This window comes from Choloepus didactylus, chromosome 9 (genome assembly GCF_015220235.1).
Source record: "Choloepus didactylus isolate mChoDid1 chromosome 9, mChoDid1.pri, whole genome shotgun sequence".
NCBI lineage: Eukaryota > Metazoa > Chordata > Mammalia > Pilosa > Megalonychidae > Choloepus > Choloepus didactylus.
The window spans coordinates 67,197,762-67,216,497 of NC_051315.1; the positions used below are offsets into that span (position 1 = coordinate 67,197,762).

The 18,736-nt window shown below is 35.1% G+C and overlaps 1 protein-coding gene across 3 annotated transcripts in view; it reads left to right on the forward strand.

Annotated features, from left to right (window-relative positions):
• Positions 1-18,736, forward strand: part of AGPS (alkylglycerone phosphate synthase) — a 175,847-nt gene that overhangs the window by 135,649 nt on the left and 21,462 nt on the right. Inside the window, exons 17-18 of one of the 3 annotated variants that reach the window (XM_037848958.1) lie at positions 7,527-7,616; positions 16,585-16,684. In XM_037848958.1, coding sequence (XP_037704886.1) covers positions 7,527-7,616; positions 16,585-16,684 — 190 coding nt within the window. The remainder of the gene's footprint in view (positions 1-7,526; positions 7,617-16,584; positions 16,685-18,736) is intronic. The other 2 variants (XM_037848960.1, XM_037848959.1) reach the window with 2 other exon arrangements.

Consider the following 18,736-nt stretch of genomic DNA (forward strand, 5'->3'; position numbering starts at 1 on the left):
TTACATTGATTGATTTTCTTATGTTGAACCATCCTTGCATGCCTGGAGTAAACCCCACTTGGTCATGGTGTATGATTTTTTTAATGTGTCTTTGGATTCGATTTGCAAGTATTTTGTTGAGAATTTTTGCATGTATATTCATTAAGGAGATTGGCCTGTAGTTTTCCTTTTTTTGTGGCATCTTTTGCCTGGTTTGGGTATTAGATTAATGTTTGCATCAAAAAATGTGTTAGGTAGTGTTCCATTTTCTTCAATGTTTTTGAAAGAGTTTAAGTAAGATTGGTGTCAGTTCTTTTTGGAAAGTTTGGTAGAATTCCCCTGTGAAGCCATCTGGCCCTGGGCATTTATTTGTGGGAAGTTTTCTGATGACTGATTGGATCTCTTTGCTTGTGATGGGTTGATTGAGGTCTTCTGTTTCTTCTCTGGTCAATCTAGGTTATTCATATGTTTCCAGGAAATTGTCCATTTCCTCTGCATTATCCAGTTTGTTGGCATACAGTTTTTCATAGTCTCCTCTGATAATTTTTTAAATTTCTTCAGGATCTGCAGTAATGTCACCTTTCTCATTCATTATTTTGTTTATATGGGTCTTCTCTCTTTTTGGTTTTTGTCAGTGTAGCTAGGGGCTTGTCAATCTTGTTGATCTTCTCAGAGAACCGAATCTTGGTGTTATTTATTCTCTCTATTCTTTTTTTGTTCTCTATGTCATTTATTTCTGCTTTAATCCTTGTTATTTCTTTTCTTCTATTTGGTTTAGGATTAGTTTTCTGTTCATTTTCTAGCTTCTTCAGTTGCTCTATTAGTTCTGTGATTTTAGCTCTTTCTTCCTTTTTGATGTATGTGTTTAGTTCTATAAACTTCCCCCTCACTACCGCTTTTGCTGAATCCCATAGATTTTGATATGTTGTGTTCTCATTTTCGTTCGTTTCTATATATTTAGCAATTTCTCTTGCTATTTCTAATTTAACCCACTGGTTGTTTACGAGCGTGTTGTTTAACCTCCAGGTATTTGTGAATTTTCTTAGTCTCTGATGGTTATTGACTTCTAATTGTATTCTATTGTGGTCGGAGAATGTGCTTTGAATAATTTCAGTTTTTTTAAATTTATTGAGGCTTGTTTTATGTCGTAGCATATGGTCTATTCTGGAGAAAGTTCTCTGAGCACTGGAGAAGAATGTGTATCCTGGTGATTTGGGATGTAATGTTCTATATATGTCTGTTAAATCCAATTCATTTTTCAGATTGTTTACGTTTTCAGTTTCCTTATTGGTCTTCTGTCTGGTTGATCTATCTATAGGAGAGAGTGATGTGTTGAAGTCTCCCACAATTATTGTGGGAACATCAATTGCTTCCTTTAGTTTTGCCAGTGTTTGTCTCATGTATTTTTGACACCATGATTGGTGCTTCAACATTTATGATTGTTATTTCTTCTTGTTGAATTGCCCCTTTTATTAGTATGTAGTGGCCTTCTTTGTCTCTCATAACATCCTTGCATTTAAAGTCTGTTTTATCTGAGATTAGTATTGCTACTCCTGCTTTCTTTTGGCTGTAGCTTGCATGAAATATTTTTTTCCATCCTTTCACTTTCAATTTCTTTGTGTCCCTGTGTCTAAGATGAGTCTCTTGTATGCAACATTTTGATGGTTCATATTTTTTGATCCATTCTGCCAATCTGTATCTTTTAACTGGGGAGTTTAATCCATTTACATTCAACTTTATTACTGTCAAGGCATTTCTTGAATCAGCCATCCTATTCTTTGGTTTATGTTTATCAGATGTATTTTTTCTCTCTCTCTTACTGTTCTTTAATGAACCAATATTGAATCTGTCTAGTACTGAACCTTTCTCCTTCTCTCTCTCTCCTTTCTTTGTTTCTCTGTTGGTAGGGTTCACTTTAGTATCTGAAGTAGGGCAGGTCTTTTATTAGCAAAATCTCTCAGCCTTTGCCTGTCTGTGAAAAATTTAAGCTCTCCCTCAAATTTGAAGGAGAGCTTTGCTGGATTAAGAATTCTTGGTTGGCAGTTTTTCTCTCAGAATTTTAAATGCGTCATGCCACTGCCTTCTCGCCTCCTTGGTGGTTGCTGAGTACTTAGTCTTATGCTGTTTCCTTTGTGTGTGGTGAATTGCTTTTCTCTTGCTGCTTTCAGAACTTGCTCCTTCTCCTCTGCTGAGGGAAGGCTGTGCTATGTCATGAGTACGCACCATCCCTCAAGGGAAGTTCTGGGCCATGTAGGGGCGTTCCCAGCCTGCTGAAATGATGGCTGTATAGACTTGTTAATTTCCCCCTTTTTTCGCAGCTCCACCTTCCTAGCTCCGGGACAGTTAGCCATGGGTGCGCAAAAGGCTATTGTCCATGCCGAATATTGTGGCATGTACGCATGATGCTGGAAACGCTTACCTTCACACTGGGTTTTTTGGTGCGGCTCTGGGCTGTGGCACCTGCGCTGGGCAGGAGCATTCCCAGCCCGCCAGGAAGATGGCTGTAAGGGGCTTGGTTATTTTCCCCTTTTGGCTAACCTGTGCCTTCCTTGCTGCAAGACAATTAGCAGCAGGTGTGTGAAAGGCTATCATCCACGCCAGTTATTGAGGCGTACCCACAGCCCGTTCCTGCCACACTTCACTGTGCGGTTCCCGCTGCTGTATCCGCAGCTGCTTTTGGGTTTTTTAAAAAAGAACTAGTCCAACTCCAAACACAAACCCACGGTTTTCCCACACCACAGCATGGCTGCCAGATATTCAGCAGGCTTACTCACTCTTTTCAGAATGCAGAGTCCGGGTTTCACCAAGTGCACAGTCCCTGTGGATTTAGCAGACTTTGTCCAGCTGGAGCATCACTGGAAGTGGTGTTCTGGGTCACTTTCTGGCTTTTATCTAGTATTTTTCACAGAGGTGTTTTTTTGCCCTGTCTCTTCTAACTGCCATCTTCCATAGGTCTGTGTTTCCTTTTATTGCTTATTTTATCTGTCATTTTTTTTTCTTTTTCTTTTGTCTATCTTCTTTGACTCTTCCTCCTCCTTTGTGGAAGAAATGGATATGTCCTTATATAAATAGTGGGGATAGTAATGAATACATAAATACGTGATTATACAGGGAACCATCGATTGTTTATTAAGGACAGAATGTTTGGTGGGTGAAAAAAACTGTCTTAAAAAAAAATAAAAACAGGGCAATGAAGAAACCTTGAGGGCACTACATTGAATGAAATAAGTCAAACACAAAAGTACAGATATTGTATGCTCTCACTGATATGAACTAATTATAGTATGTAAACTCATAGACATGAAATATAAGTTACCAGGATATAGAATGAGGCTAAAGAATGGGGAGCAGTTGCATATTGTGAACAGAATGTTTAACTAGGTTGAACTTAAGTGTTTTGAAATGAACAGAGGTGATGGTAGCATGTATTGTGAGGATAACTAACAGTGCTGAACAGTGTGTGAATGTGGTGGAAAGGGGAAGTGTAGAGTCACATATGTCACCAGAAGGAAAGTTGGAGTTTAATATATGGGAATTCATAATACAAAGAATCTTGTGGTGGACAGTGTCCGTGCAAATATTAGAAATCTCTTTCATGAACAAGAACAAATATATGACATAACTAGAAGCTAATAATAGAGGGGTATATAGGGAAAAAATATACCTATTGCAAACGATGTATTACAGTTAGTAGTATTTTAACTTTCTTTCATCAACAGTAACAAATGTACCATACTAATACCATGAATCAGTAATGGATGGGGGGCGGTTGGGGTATGGGAGGATTTGAGTTTTCTTTTTTGTTTTTATTTCCTTTCTGGAGTAATGGATGCATAGCTGCATGATGATACCATGGGCAATCAGTTGTGCACATTGGATGATTGTATGGTATGTGAACCATTTCAATAAAATTGAATTTTGAAACAACTGGGTAGGAAATTTGAAATGATTTGATTTAAAATGGATTTGTGAATTAATTCATTGAGTTAAAAAAATTCTGAAGGACTCTCAGTTTGTTTTGGTTTTGTTCTAGTGTGCCTTACTTTTTGCTTTTTCGTTATTAAAATATGAAATATTTTAAATCTCCAGAAGAGTACAGATGGTATTATAACAGATCCCCATGAATCCACCTTCTAGATATTATGTATCTTAGCATTTTGCTCTTGGCCATTCAAGCCCCTCCACCCCCCCCAAGAAAACTTTATTGTTTTGCATTTGGTCTTCATCTACCATGGTTTTGACTTTTGTTACATCAGTGCTCATATTCTATGCACCATTGATATTGAACCAATTTATATTATCAATTTGATATTCATCATTTTTTATACTAATTTTAACAAAGGGAATATATCATGTAAATAAAAAGAATTACCCTCCTACAACTCAACAACAAAAACCAGACAATCCAAATGAAAAATGGACAAAGGACTTGAATAGCCATTTCTCCAAAGAAATATACAGAGGCCAAAAACACATAAAAAGATGCTCAATATCACTAGCCATCAGGGAAATGCAAATCAAAACCAAAATGAAATACCACTCTCATTCAGTAGGATGGCTGCTATTAAAAAAATGGAAAATAACAAGTGGTGGTTCGGATACTTGGGGAAATAGGAACCCTCGTACATTGTTGGTGGGAATTTAAAATGGGCAGTCACTGTGGAAAACAGTTTGGTGGTTTCTGAAGAACGAACTACCATATCACCTGGAAATTCCTCTTCTAGATACATACCCAAAAGAACTGAAAGCAAGGACTTGAACAGATATTTGTACACCAATGTTCATAACAGCATTATTCATGATAGCCAAAAGGTGGATGCAATCTAAATGTCTATCAACAGATGAATGGCTAAACAAAATATCATATATTCATAGTATGGAATATTATTTAACCTTAAAAAAAGAATGGAGTTCTGATAAATACCACTGCATGGATGAACCTTGAACTTGATAACTGTATTTAAGGTGATTATATAAGTGAATATTGGAATATCCTTGTTCTTAGGAAATGTACATGGAAGTATTAGGTATTCAAGGAGCATGATGTATGCCACCTATTTGCCAATGTGTAGAAAATAGATAAATAGACAAATGAACTGATGGATAGATAGATAGATAAATAGAATGATATGGCAAATGTGACAAAATGTAAAAGTTGTTGGATGTGAGTATCTGGGTGGGGGGTACGTTGGAGTTCTCTGTATGAGTTTTGTATTATTTTTGCAACTGTCCTGTAAGTTTGAAATTATTTCAAAATAAAAAGTTAATAACAACAACAAAAAGAATTGCCATGTCATCACCATCTGGTACTTTTGAGTTGCAGAAATAGTTTGGCAGCTGTTTATAACAGTCTCAAAGATCGTTTAATCTTTAATGCCTCTCCTTACGGGGGAAAGTGAGTTAGTACAGTGTAACCTCTTCTTCAGTATTACGAATTTTGTTGCCATTCACTTATTGCTATTGTCATCTTGTCTTATTCTTCCAAATATAGAAGGTACTTGTGTGTTGTCTTCATTTTTCTTTATCCTTTCCTTGTATACTATACTTACATATGTATTTAATTGACTCACTGATAATTTCTGTTTTGTACAGGGTGATATGTTTGGTGTATTTTCATTTAAAACAACTTCCTCAGCTGAGATTTCAATAATTAACACTACTAGAAATCAGTTATGTTCCTGCATAAAATTTAGTTCTTACATGTTTAGCAACTTGCTCTTCCTCCAAACCTCTAGTTGGGTAGAGACTTTATTTAGCAGCAACCCACAGGATCAGCACCTTCAACCCTCACACATTGGGTCATTGGCCTTTTCACATGAAAGCCCTTTGATGCGTTAATGGTCTTACTAGTCTTTGTCCCTCAATAGCCCTAGCAAGATGACTATACTATATTCTATAAAATGATTGGTCCAAATGGATTATATTGATCTTTGCTCAAGTTCCTTGAAAGAACACCCTCAGACGTTCCTCCCTACAAATCATTTATAGAAAATACCCTGTTCTGTTCTGTTCTTTCTCATCTCCTCCTCATTATTCAGCTACCAGCAAGGGTTTAGATATAAGCAGTTAAAATGTCTGTGTTTCCTATTGCATTTTTACAGGAATTCATTTGTGATAACTGGATATATTTAAATGCATTTTAACTGAAATACAGTCCACCCAAATAGTTCACCTTGCAAAGGACTGTAAAAGTAGATGAATTGCAATTCTTTATTTTTTCCTAGACTACTCAGATGTAGCCCTTAAGTTCTGTTTTCTAGTCATATTAAAGAACTTGTTTGTTTTTGTAAATTTGTGGTACTCATTAACCCCTGTAGATATAAAAGCTTAGATTTTATTTATTTTAAAGTATTTTTTTATGAGTTGGATTTTCAAAATAAAGACATCAAATTTCAATAATCTAAATGTTTTATGAGAGATTTTTTAAAATGTCCATTCTTACCATTCCATAAATAAGGCATAGATGACATTGACAAATCATATTTGCCTGCAGTTCTCATAGCAATTAAAGCAGAACTTAAATTAGAATTTACAAAACATTCAGGTACTTTAATTATAAATTAAAAATTTGACATGCTAGTAAAACACTAAACCCCTTTTTGTATTTATATTTTATTTCTACATTTTGGTTCTTATTTGATATACAGATAACTTTAATGTATTTTATAAAGCATAATCCACTTATTCTAATTGGTTCTCACACAGTCAAAACTGTCTCACTAATATATAGGCCAGCCTTTTGAGTTTTTTAAAATATCATTTCAATTTTCATGATTCTTAATGGCCAAGGTTTGAAACACAGAGGCAATATCCATATATGGACTTGATATTTGTTGGGGAATAAAATGACATACATTTATACCATACGAGTTTTATCTTTGAGAGGAAACAAAATATATAGTTATAACAGTGTTACAGCTCACATTCAAAAATAGAGAAATATCATATAATGTTAGCTCCCCCCCTTAAGGATTATCACTATACCCTCACTTGCATGCTTTTTTTTTTTTTACTTTTAATATTGAAGCAATCTAGCATAGCACATTAGCACTTTACAAATAGTTGTTAAAATGAATTTTAGCTCAGTGCTTGAGAATACGCTATTGAACATTTGATGTAATATTATAATTATTAATTGAATTATTTTTAAGTTAAAGAGACATGGATAAGATTGATATTCATATAACCCAGAATCGAATTCTCATTGACGTATTCTTTATGGTTTTTTAAAAACCCTTAAAACCTTGTAATTACATTTATTTTGAAATTGGGTTTTCCTAAGTATAGGAGACTGCCTTCAGGAGACTTGAGTATGGTCTTCTGATCTATCTTTCCTGTAGCAAAAAATGAAAGGACCTTTGCTCCCTTTCAAGTTAGGAATGAAGGGGTCAATTTGAATGATCAAAGGTCTTATTCATTCTTAAAGGAGTAGCTGTGAAAATTTTAGTTAAGAGAATTTCTGACTTGAAGGATGCCGGATAAACCAGCATTTATTACAATTTGTGCAATTCATTTGAAAACTTAATGTATTCAATTGTCTTTTCTAGGGTTGTAGATCTCTGTAGAAATGTAAAAGAAAGAATAAGAAGGGAATGCAAAGAGAGGGGCGTTCAGTTTGTGCCTCTTTCTACATGCAGGTGAGTTATGTTTGCTCTTATATTACTTAGTCTGAAAAACTAATTTTTGATCAATGGAGAAGTGTAATTTGCCAGCTGAGGAAAAGCTTCAATCTCTTCCACTTGGCAAGCTTTCCTAACTTTCACTTGCCACCTTGTTAGGACAGTGCCTCTGGAATTTTACAGCAGTCCTAACCCCTTAGGATCCCCTTCAGTGAGTGAGCCTCTACCTTGTTTAGACACAGTAAAGAGCCAAGCATCTGAGCTCCTGGAAAAAAAAAGAATGACTCCTTCTTCATTCACTGAAGCTAAATTACATATACTGTCAAGAAGCTATAAATTGTATAGACAGTCAACGTAGCTCTTTCTTCATCAAAGAAGCCGTTTAATCATTTTATTAGTTGGTTAAATGAGTGGGAGTAGCAAAAGATTCAAATGAAGATTGAGTGCTTTCCAGTAGAACTTTCTGCAATGACGAAAGTGGTCTATGATTGCACTGCCCAGTGTGGTAGCCATTAGTCGCATGTGGCTATTGAGCATTTGAAATGTAGCTAATGTGACTGTGGTACTGCATTTTTAACTTTATTTAGTTTTAATTAATTTAAATTTGAAAAGCCTAATGTGACTAGTAGCTTCCATAGTGAGCAGAACCTGATCAACTGATGATCTTGTCCTCTTTGTTAAATAGCAATAATGCAAAAGGATGTTTTCATGAGAAGGGACAGTTTGTGTTCAATCTTTTGATATTAATTTTCTGTGTAGCCACCAGGAGACTAAATGCATCAAGATTGAGTTGAACATTTAACCTCTTTAAAAAGTTATAGGATGATTATCTGGTATGTGAGTGTATCTCAATAAAATTGCATTTAAAAAAATTATAGACTTAAGTGGAATGGAGAATAAGTGGAAATGAGGACAGATCATGATAAAGGGTATCTTAAAATAAATGATGCAGTGGTAATCTAGCATTTTAACATTTGTTGAACATTGTTGTATAACTGCCTTACTTTTTTTCTCTTTGTGTGTGTGTGTGTGTGTGTGTGTGTGTGTGTGTGTGTGTTGTTTTTCAGGAACACATCTCCAATATTTATTTTAAAAGCAAACAAAAAAGTTACTACAATATAAGCATGTGTAAAAGTTAATTTTGGAAATAGTTTAATATCTCTAATGTTAAGTGTTCCAGATGCTGGACTTCTGAAATAACAATTTTGCTTCAGCATGGCAGTGTTTTCTGTATATTTCTGTTCATGATACTTGTTCCTCTGATTTACCTTGGCTCACCTAATCTCAGCCCAGGAATGTAGACCTGGTCATGCTCCAGCCCAGAAAACAGGCTCAGGCTGCCAAATGCATCTCCATGGCAACTCCCTGCCTAGCTTTTTAGTTTTGTTAGAGACTACATGTGTTTGAAGAGTAAAGGCACTTTTCTGCTATTTAAAAGATATCTAACCTCTTTGAGCTCCAGTTTTATCAGTAATGTAGTGAATACCATCGACCTAATAGGACTGTTGTAAGAATGAAATGAGAAAGCATATGAAAAAGTTTTTAAACTCTGAAGTTTATTATATTATTGAAATGTAATAGTGTTACTGTGAGGTAAATCTAATAGTGTTACTAATACTATTATTAGTAAGGAAAATTTCAATATTTGTTTTTCCTCCCCATGACAAGTCCTCATGACGATAACCAATTGTTGAGCCTACTTTTTCCCTTTGATATTTTGACATAGCATGATAATTTGGATATATCTGCTTCCAAAGATTAGAAATATTTCTGTTCTTTAAAATGCTATCTCTTCTATGGCTTTTTTCCTCTTTTTTCTGTCTTTTGCATTCTCTCATCTTATACTTCCCTACTATTTATGTTTCTTAGTTCCATTTATTGTCTCCATTGGTAGAAGTACTTTTTAGAATTTACTAAATTGAGCTCCTATAAGATGAGAAAGTAAAATTGTAACCTGCCATGTGAAGGAAGCATTTTTCTTACATGTTAACTGTTTATTTCAATTCAGAAGGTTCTCCTTGAAATAGTCTTTTCTGCTTCTATGTGGGAGAGACTGTCAGGATTGAAGAGCACTACAGGAAACACCAAGTCAAATCTCTGTTTTAACATGTTTTAGAATAAGTACATTGTGGGAAGAATCAGAGAATACGAAAGCTAAGAAAAATGGACTTTAGAAAGTATTGGCTGGGCATTTGAGATATCTGAAGGAAGGGAATATAGGAGCCTTCTCCTAAACAAACAACAACAAAAAAGGCTTAAAACTTGTTAAAACTGAGGGTGGCTCAGTGATTGACCTTGGAGAGAACCTTTCGAAATGAAGGTGTAATAATGTACATCTCCTCCCCCCCTTTTAAATTTGGGATATCTTTTTAAAATGAACCTTTTACATTCAAGTACTTAAGTTCTCAGAAAAAAAAAATTGTTTACATTATCAAACAAAATTGGTTCTTGGTTCTTCTCTTGACAGCCAAGTCCGTCAGACCTCTTTTATTATATTACTGAAAACAAACCAAGCCTAATAATCCAAAAGTCACTTGTTACCATTAAAATTTGAAATATTTTAAATAATAGAATCCATTCTCCTATAGCTGAGAAATGTTTATGCTTTCATTTTGTCAAGTGGCAGCTTAACGGATTTTACCACCTGCCCTTTCTTCCTTCTGTCTGAACTCCCAATTCAATAGTCAGCATTTCCTAAGAACTTCCTTCCCATTATGAAAATATCATTGTGATAAACCGCTTCTTACTGAAAATGATTGGGAAGTAAAAGATTCTGCCACAGGGCACATTCCTAATTCTTAAATCTTTGTTCTTCAGAAGGCACTCATGAGGTCTCAGGACCTTCATTATGTATTGTGTTTAGGTAGAATTGGTACACTTAGACTGAATTGATCATATGTTATATTTATTAAGCATTTTTAATTTAAAGAATGATTTTCTTATAAAAGCTTACATGCTTATCTTCTGTGACCATCTTAAAAAGCCAAAATTAGAATGCACACAGTTTTGTTATTCGAATGTTTTTAAAAAATAGGAGTTTTAAGTACAGTTCTTTTGACTCATATTTGATTAAAATTTTACCAGAGTTTGATTTTAGTAGGTATGGGTTACATTTATTGAGTTAATTTATTTCATTTTTGTTTATTAAATGATAATATGGAGAAGATATATGGGAAGTTATGTGAGTCTAACACAGGTAAAGTCCTCCAAACCCAAAATTTTTAAAAAATTAGAAAGTAATATCATGACTTTGGCAGCCACCCTATTATCACTTGTTCAGATAATTTTGGAGGGTTGTTTAAGTGGCTTAAGCGATAGAATTAATCTGTTTAATGGTGTTAGAGCTGTGTCACTTTCTGATGTGGATCCAAATAGGATTTTCCACAAGGTGTTTTTATCATTTAGATTTTTTCTCTTTTGCCTGAAGTCAGGCCCATCAAGCTTTGTGTGAATTTAGTAAGCCTGCTTGTCTACTGAAAACTGAACTGTGTAATGTAGATGCTAGATTTGTTGCAAGGTGACAATGCTCTATTAATATTTAGTTAAATTTTCTGCTTATTGATATTAATAATTTTCTTACAAGTGATGTATATTTTGCTGTAAATTCAATCAGTTCACTTCCTTCAAATTTTATTTGAATTTGGTTATTCCTAATGGTAGGGTCCTCATAGTTGAAATGGGTCTACAGTGTTTCTTAAAGTTTGGAAATCTGATATTTAAAATATAGAGAGTATCTTTTTTATGAGTGTGAATTAACACTAGAAGAAAAGCACAGCTGGTAAATTGGCAGTAGCATTGTTAAACAGTTCATTTCTTCTGTTTTGAGGCACCTAACATTTGGCCTAAAAGGCGATTAAAATTTTAGATTAGCTTCTGTTTGTATTGTGTAGTAAACAGAGTATTTCCTCTGTATTCGCTCCTTCTGTTAAATTAAATTCTTTGTTGGGAATCTCAGTAAATTGGGTTAGGAGATTTGTTTGGTTACCTTAGCTCTCTTTTATATGCCTCACGTAATTGCATTTTTAGAGCCCATATATGTTTAATTATAGAACATATATGATTTAATAATCTGCACACACATGGAGTCTAGGGTATATAACCCTCCAAGGCACTATTTTAAGTCCATGTCACTGCATTAGATCTGATCATTCAATTCATTTTTCAAAGTATTAATGTGAACTTAGTGAAGATGCTATATTTTACCCAATCTAATGATTTTTGGTATTTGGAACATTTCTCCTGAGTTTTAAGTCCTCATACTATTTGGGTTAACTTTGAGGAAGTTTGGAAGACTTATAAATGATCACTAAGTTCCATCCAGTCTACTTGGGGCTATCTTTAACAGTGTTTTAGTTTTCTAGGGTGCTGAAAGTAGATACCATGAAATGGGTTGGCTTAAACAATAGGAATTTATTTACTTACAGTTTGAGGCCAAGAAAATGTCCAAATCAGGGTATCATCAAGGCAATGCTTTCTTCCCAAAGACCAGCTGCTGACATTCTTGGCTCTTCTGCCACATGGCAAGGCACATGGTGACAGCTGCTGGTCTCTGCCTTCTCTTTCACATTCCATTGATTTCAGCTTCTTTTTTCTGTGGCTTTCTCTTAATATCTCTCTCCTCCTTCCCCTCCCCTCCCCCTCTCCCTCTCCATTCTGTTTATCAAGGACTCCAGTTATAGGACTAAGTCCCATCCTGAATGAGGTGGGTTCTACCTTAACTGAAGTAAATCTGCTTATGATGGGTTTACACCCACAAGAATGGATTAGATTTAAGAGCATGTCTTTCTGGGGTACATACAGCTTCATGCCATCACAAACAGCAAAATACTTAGTTAAAAAACAATGTTTAGGGAGTGGGGTTTATGTATTTGTTTATTTCAGGCCAATTGTAATTATATTTACGTCATTTTAAGTTCAAAATTTGGGGGGTTAATACTTCAGATTTACAAAAAAAAAAGTTGCAAAAATAGTACAAGAATTCCCATATACCCTTCACCCATCTTTCCTAAATGATAACATCTTACATAACCGTGTTATGATTATTATGTCAAAATTTAAAAATTAACATTGTTATAATACTATTAACTAATCTAGAAACCTTATTTAATTTTTAACATTTATCCCACTTATGTCCTTTCTGGTTCAGGGTCTAATCCAGGGTTACGTGGTGCTTTTAGTTACTGTCTCTTTAATCTTTTTCAGTCTGGGACAGACCCTCACTCTTTCTTCATCTTTTGTGACCTTGACACTTTTGAAGTTATTTTGTAGAATCTTTCTCAATTTGGGCTCATTTGATATTTTGTCATAATCAAATTCAAGTTACACATTTTGACAAGAGTACCACAGAAGTGAGGTTGTTTTCTTCTTAGTGCTTCATATCAGGAGGTACATGATGTCAATATGTCTCATTTCTGGTGCCGTTAACTTTTATTACTTGGCTAAGGTATGGTGCCTGCCAAGTTTCTCCACTTTAAAGTCACAACAGCCTCCCCCCCCCCCCAATTAATATATGTCTTATGTGGAGAATGCACGTATTCTCATCTTACTATCTCCCAATCATCAATCTCCCATTTATGATTCTTGCTCACAAGAGTTATTATGGTATTTGCAAAAGATGATCTGTTTTCATCATTGCTTCTACATTTATTAATTGGAAATCTTCTGTAAGGAAGAGTTGTCCTATCTCCCCCATTTATATGTGTGTGTGTGTGTGTGTGTGTATGTATGTATTTACGTTATTGATGTTTATATCAGTATGGACTCAGACATTTTATATAACAATAATAGGTTATATCTGTTATTATAATTACTCACTTTGTTGCCCAAAATGTCTCAGATTTGACCATTGGGGGCTCCTTTAAGTTGGCTTCTGTGTCCTTTCAACATGGGGAGTAGGTTTTGAAAAGGAGAGAGGGTGCTCATACTAGGAAAAGTCAGTAATGCAGACAGGGCAAGTGGCATATGAGAAGGCATAAGACCTAGGGAGATGTAGTAGTTCCTCTGCCACAAAGGGCCTGGGTGCTTCAGAGTTGGTGCTAAGTAAAGGCACATCTCCACAGTTATTTACCATTGCTCGTTTGATCTTGGCTCCTTCCTCAGATCCTCTTGTTTTTCTTATTCCTGATGTCAGAATTACAGTTATTCTTCCCTACTTTGTTCCCTGAATCTCCTGTTTGCCTATGTGCTTCCTTTATTCTTGGATGTCTGGCTATTTTACTCTCCCCCAATATCTCTTGGTTGGTCTTGATAATATGGCATTTTTCTTAGCTAGAACTGTGTCTTACATTTTCTGTCAGTCTCCAATCTGACATAGCCCTATTTTTTAAATTAGTGTAATCATTCATTGTGATTTGATTACTTCAGATTTTCCATCTATATAGTCTGTAGTTTTTTTTAATTTTTCTTTTTTAAAACTTTTAATTTTGAAATACTTTCATACTTAAGGACAGTTATAAAAATAATACAAACCCCATACAGAGAACTCCATCATACTTCCACCCTAATACCCAGATCCACTAATATTAATTGTGCTACATTTGCTGTCATTCTGTCTCTCTATCCACCTGTCTGTCTGTCCATAAACTGGTTTTTAAGCTGCATGGAGCTATTGATGTCTGTCTTTATGTTCTCGCAAGGTGTCTAGTGCATCATCAGGCAGCTTATTAAACTGAACCCAGAATCATCCACATTCTTGAATACTATTCATCATCCTATATTCTGATGCAAAATCATGATTTGACTGTAGATGGTATGAAAGGGTCTCCTCCAATTCGTTTAAATAATCAGTTTGGAAAAAAAGTTACTAGCATTTATTTCATAATCATTTATTTTCTGAGTTATAGCCGAGACTGAACAAATGCTTTCATTTGGCCTCCAATTTTGTTCATTTACGTTTTTCTGCCCAGAAGGTTTAAGTCTCTTCAGCCAGGAGAATCCAAACAGACAAAAAATGCATGGTGTTATCGTTAGAGCACTTTATGTACTTTGAAGAGGTTATATCTTGTCCACATTTTACCAATAATAGCTTTTCAAAATAATGAAAATTGATTTTAGTCAGTGTTTCCATGTCCATATGTATTCCATGTATTTCATGCTCATGTTCTCAGCAGTGATGGAGTCAGTGACTGGAACCATGTTTCTTATTTCTAGTCTAAGGTTGCCTCTCTCAAAGGCCACTTTATATCATGTCTGTTTACTGTGACATTACAAAAAGTAGTTGACATCTATACATTTGTATCTCACTGCTTTCCCTTGGAAAACATGCTTTTGAAAAATAATGGAGCCGTACTGTTTGTAATATGGATGTGCCTCAAGTGCCATCTCATACCAGCCACATGAAAAACTAATGGTGTATAAAATTAGTTGAATAAAGGAAAGAGAAAAAAGTTAGTCTTACTTGTATTACTGAAATGTTTTTTAATCGTATTTTTAATTGTAAAATGTAACATACATACATAGAAGTGATAACTTTCCTAGTGCAGTTTAACAAGTAGTTAGCAAATTTCAAAGAATATTATAGGTTACAGTTCCACAGTTTCAGTTATTTCCTTATTATAAAATATAACACATATACAAAAAGGTAATATCTTTCAAAGTATGATTTAACAAATAGATATTATAGGAAATTTCCAAAGTTGTTATGAGATATAGTACCATAGTTTCAGTTACTTCTTTATTGTGAAATATACATACAAAACAGTAACAGCTTTCAAGTTACAATTTAACCAGCAGCTATAGAACAAATTTCAAAGGATGCTATGTGTTACCGTTCCACCATTTCAGTCCTTTCCTAACTATTCTAATACCCTAGCAACTAAGAAAAATAAAATTATATAAAAATTCAGTATTCATAATACTTTGTTAAATTCCATCATGTCTGTTGCTCCCCCTTCCTTTAGTTTAATCACTTTCCCAATCTTCAGGGATGTCTAGGCAATGACCACCCTAACTTGTTCATGTTGAAAAGGGTGTCAACTTTATTAGCAAAGGAGACACATGTAGTTGATGCTCTTGAAGAGGCTATTGTCTCTGGGTTTGGGGACTTAGCTGGCATAGGAGCTCTCTGAAGGATTTAAGTTTCTGAAGAATAAACTTAGAGAGTGAAACTTTTATGGATTCTCAGATAGGGAGCCGGGTATCCTTTAAGATTTTCGGGACTACTGTTGACTTGGGCATAACATACTGTGGTCATTTGGCATATCTGACTGAAGATAGCCTAAGAGTAGCCTCCAGGACAGCCTCTTGACTCTATTTGAATTCTCTTAGCCACTAAAACCTTATTTTGCTGCCTTTCTTTTCCCCCTTTTGGTCAAAAAGGCATTCTCAACCCCTCGATGCCAGAGTCAGGCTCATTCCCAGAATCCATGTCCCACATCACCAGGAAGGCTCATTCATCTTGGGGGTCCTGTCCCATGTCGGCGGGGAGGGTGATAAATTGAAATGGTTTTATTCTTTCCATTTCAAAGGCCATATTTTTGTTAAAGTGTATACCTTTTCTCTTTCAGTCGTATAGTTATTGTGATTATATTTTTAAAACAACTAATACCAATAGATTTATAAGATTATATATTGTTTTCACATATGCTGCTAATAGCTCTCATTACTTATTGATAACAAAATAACTTCAATAATATGGCATTGTTGCTGATAATATGTGTAAAACTTTTCATTTTATTTCCCAATAGATATTTTAGTACCATAGGATTATATACAAGAGAAAGATTGACTATATACCTATAAAATGACTAAACTAGCATTTAAATAAAAGAAAAATCCATTTGTTTTCCACTGCATCCTCAGCTCACCAGTTTTGACAACAATTATAAAGAGAGCCAATCTAATTTCCTTCAGTGGAGAAGGATTCTGGTTAGAGAATGAAATTATGGTTTGAACAAATCATTTAGGTGATCTTGCCTTTAAGTTTCTAGGTGTTAAATCTGTTTTCACTTAACTTAAATCCCCTTTGGGGATTTTGTCTGTTTTTTAGGGTGACGCAGACTTACGATGCAGGTGCATGTATCTACTTCTATTTTGCCTTTAACTACAGGGGAATTAGTGACCCACTGACTGTGTTTGAACAAACTGAGGTAATTATGCATACATGCATAAAGCTCTTTCATTCTCCTTTTAATTTAAATAAACTTGTCCTGTCAATTTATGAATTTTGGTTTAACTCTTTAATCCCACGTAGTTGCCTGGCTACTAGCCCAGGGAAGTGAGCAGCATACCATTGTACTGGCTTGCCTACTGAATTATGGGTCTGAAATTAATATCCTGTACTCCTCTAGCCTGTGATTCTTTGGTTGTTACTTATTGTTCATAATAGCTGATGAAATTAAAAAATAAAGGCCTATAGGAATCCTTGGTATCACTTGGGCCATTCCAGGTGGTGCCTGCTGTTGAGGTAAGCAGCCTCAATGCTATTGGTATATGCTGCTGTAATATCATCGTTCTCACTTTGTAATTTTTTCATTTGCTAAAGCTGTATGTAGGCCATTAGCATTCATTTGCTAGCAATCTCTATTGCTTTTCTTAAATGGCCTTAAGCTACTAACTTTTTTAAAGCCTCCAGTTGATTGCCAGGATTTCTCGTTACAAATATGCCTAGATTTGAAACAGACTAGACTCGGGAGGAATAACAACTGATCTTTAGGAAACTGGGGTTAAAACTGCAGGTGTCTGAGTGTTTTAACTCCATCCAAAGATAATACTGCAAGACGATTTTCAGTGGCTTATTTTTAGACTCAAACCAGAGAGTGTTTGACTCCCCCCATCTCTTCTCTCTTTTTTTACTCAGCCTTGTTGAGGTATAATTGAAGTACATTAAAGTGCACATATTAAAAAGTGTTCATTTGATGAGTTTTGACATATATATACCCCTCTGAAACAATCACCCTGATCAAAATAATGAATATATCCATCCTTCCCAAAAGTTTGAGTACTTTCCCATCAGCTTAGTCTTTCAGTGCTTTAGTGTTGCCCCATGGCTACCCAAGAGCCCCTTCCCTGTAGTACCACAAGAGTGAAATTCTTCCTTCTTTCCCAGTCTAAACTGCCACTCTAAGCGCTTCCAATCTCACGTAGTTGTTGCTTTGGTTACTTAAAATAATTCATTAGAAGATATAATGTCTTAGAGCAGGAGCTAGCTATTCATAATTCATTTGAAAAACCTAAATCCTACATGACGGAGGTTCTTGTAGGTTACTTTGCAATGAGATATGGTCCTTCTGTCCCACCTGGGCCCCCTCCTACCCTGGCCTAAATCCTGGTGAAACCATATACACCTGAGTAATTCTGTGAGGCTCAAGGCCATTCCGCCTCCTGGCTATTACACACTTATGATAATTAGGAATTGAACGGAATTCCAGGCCCTTTTTCACCCTGTACTTTAGTCATTCTGTATTTTACTATAAATGTTTATCTTTCTAACCTTAATACTCTATAGGGAGTTTAGCCATGGCCTAAGTTGGGTAAAGCAGGGTAAAACAAGGTTGTATTTTTTTGTTTGTTTGTTTTGTTTTGTTTTTGTTTTTCCACATTTAGATACCCTAATTATAGGACAGACACATAGTTTGTCTTAAGGCACTGACCTAAGACATGTTTTCCATAAGGGCTTTTTTAATCCCTGATTTTGCTTTAGCTTTTTAAGTAATCCCAACTCTGATGCCCATTGTATGATCTTGTGATAGTAATTTAACCAATCTAAGCTTTATATTCCTTATCTATAAAATGGGAATCCTTGTAATTATTCCATAAAGCTGTAGTGAAATAACTGAAACATTGCAGCTAAATTGCTTGGCACTCTTCTGGGCGTAAAGTGAGTAGTCAGTAAAAGCCACTAATACTTGCTGGTATAGTGAGAGGTTTACTGCAAAGTGGAACATGACTATACGTGGAACTTTTTTGTTTTGAAATTAAGTTCATCATTTTCTCTTCTTTTTTTTTTTTGTTTGTTTTTGTTTTTCTAGAATTTCAAAGTGGTCTTTGTAGACATTGTGACTACTCATTAGGAAAAAATCTTACAAAGCTAAGCTGCATGTTCTAATTGATTTTTAAACACAGCTAACCTAACAGAAAGGAAAATTAGGCTTCTAGTTTATTTTTTAACCCTGGAAATATATCCCTCCTTTCAGAGTTAG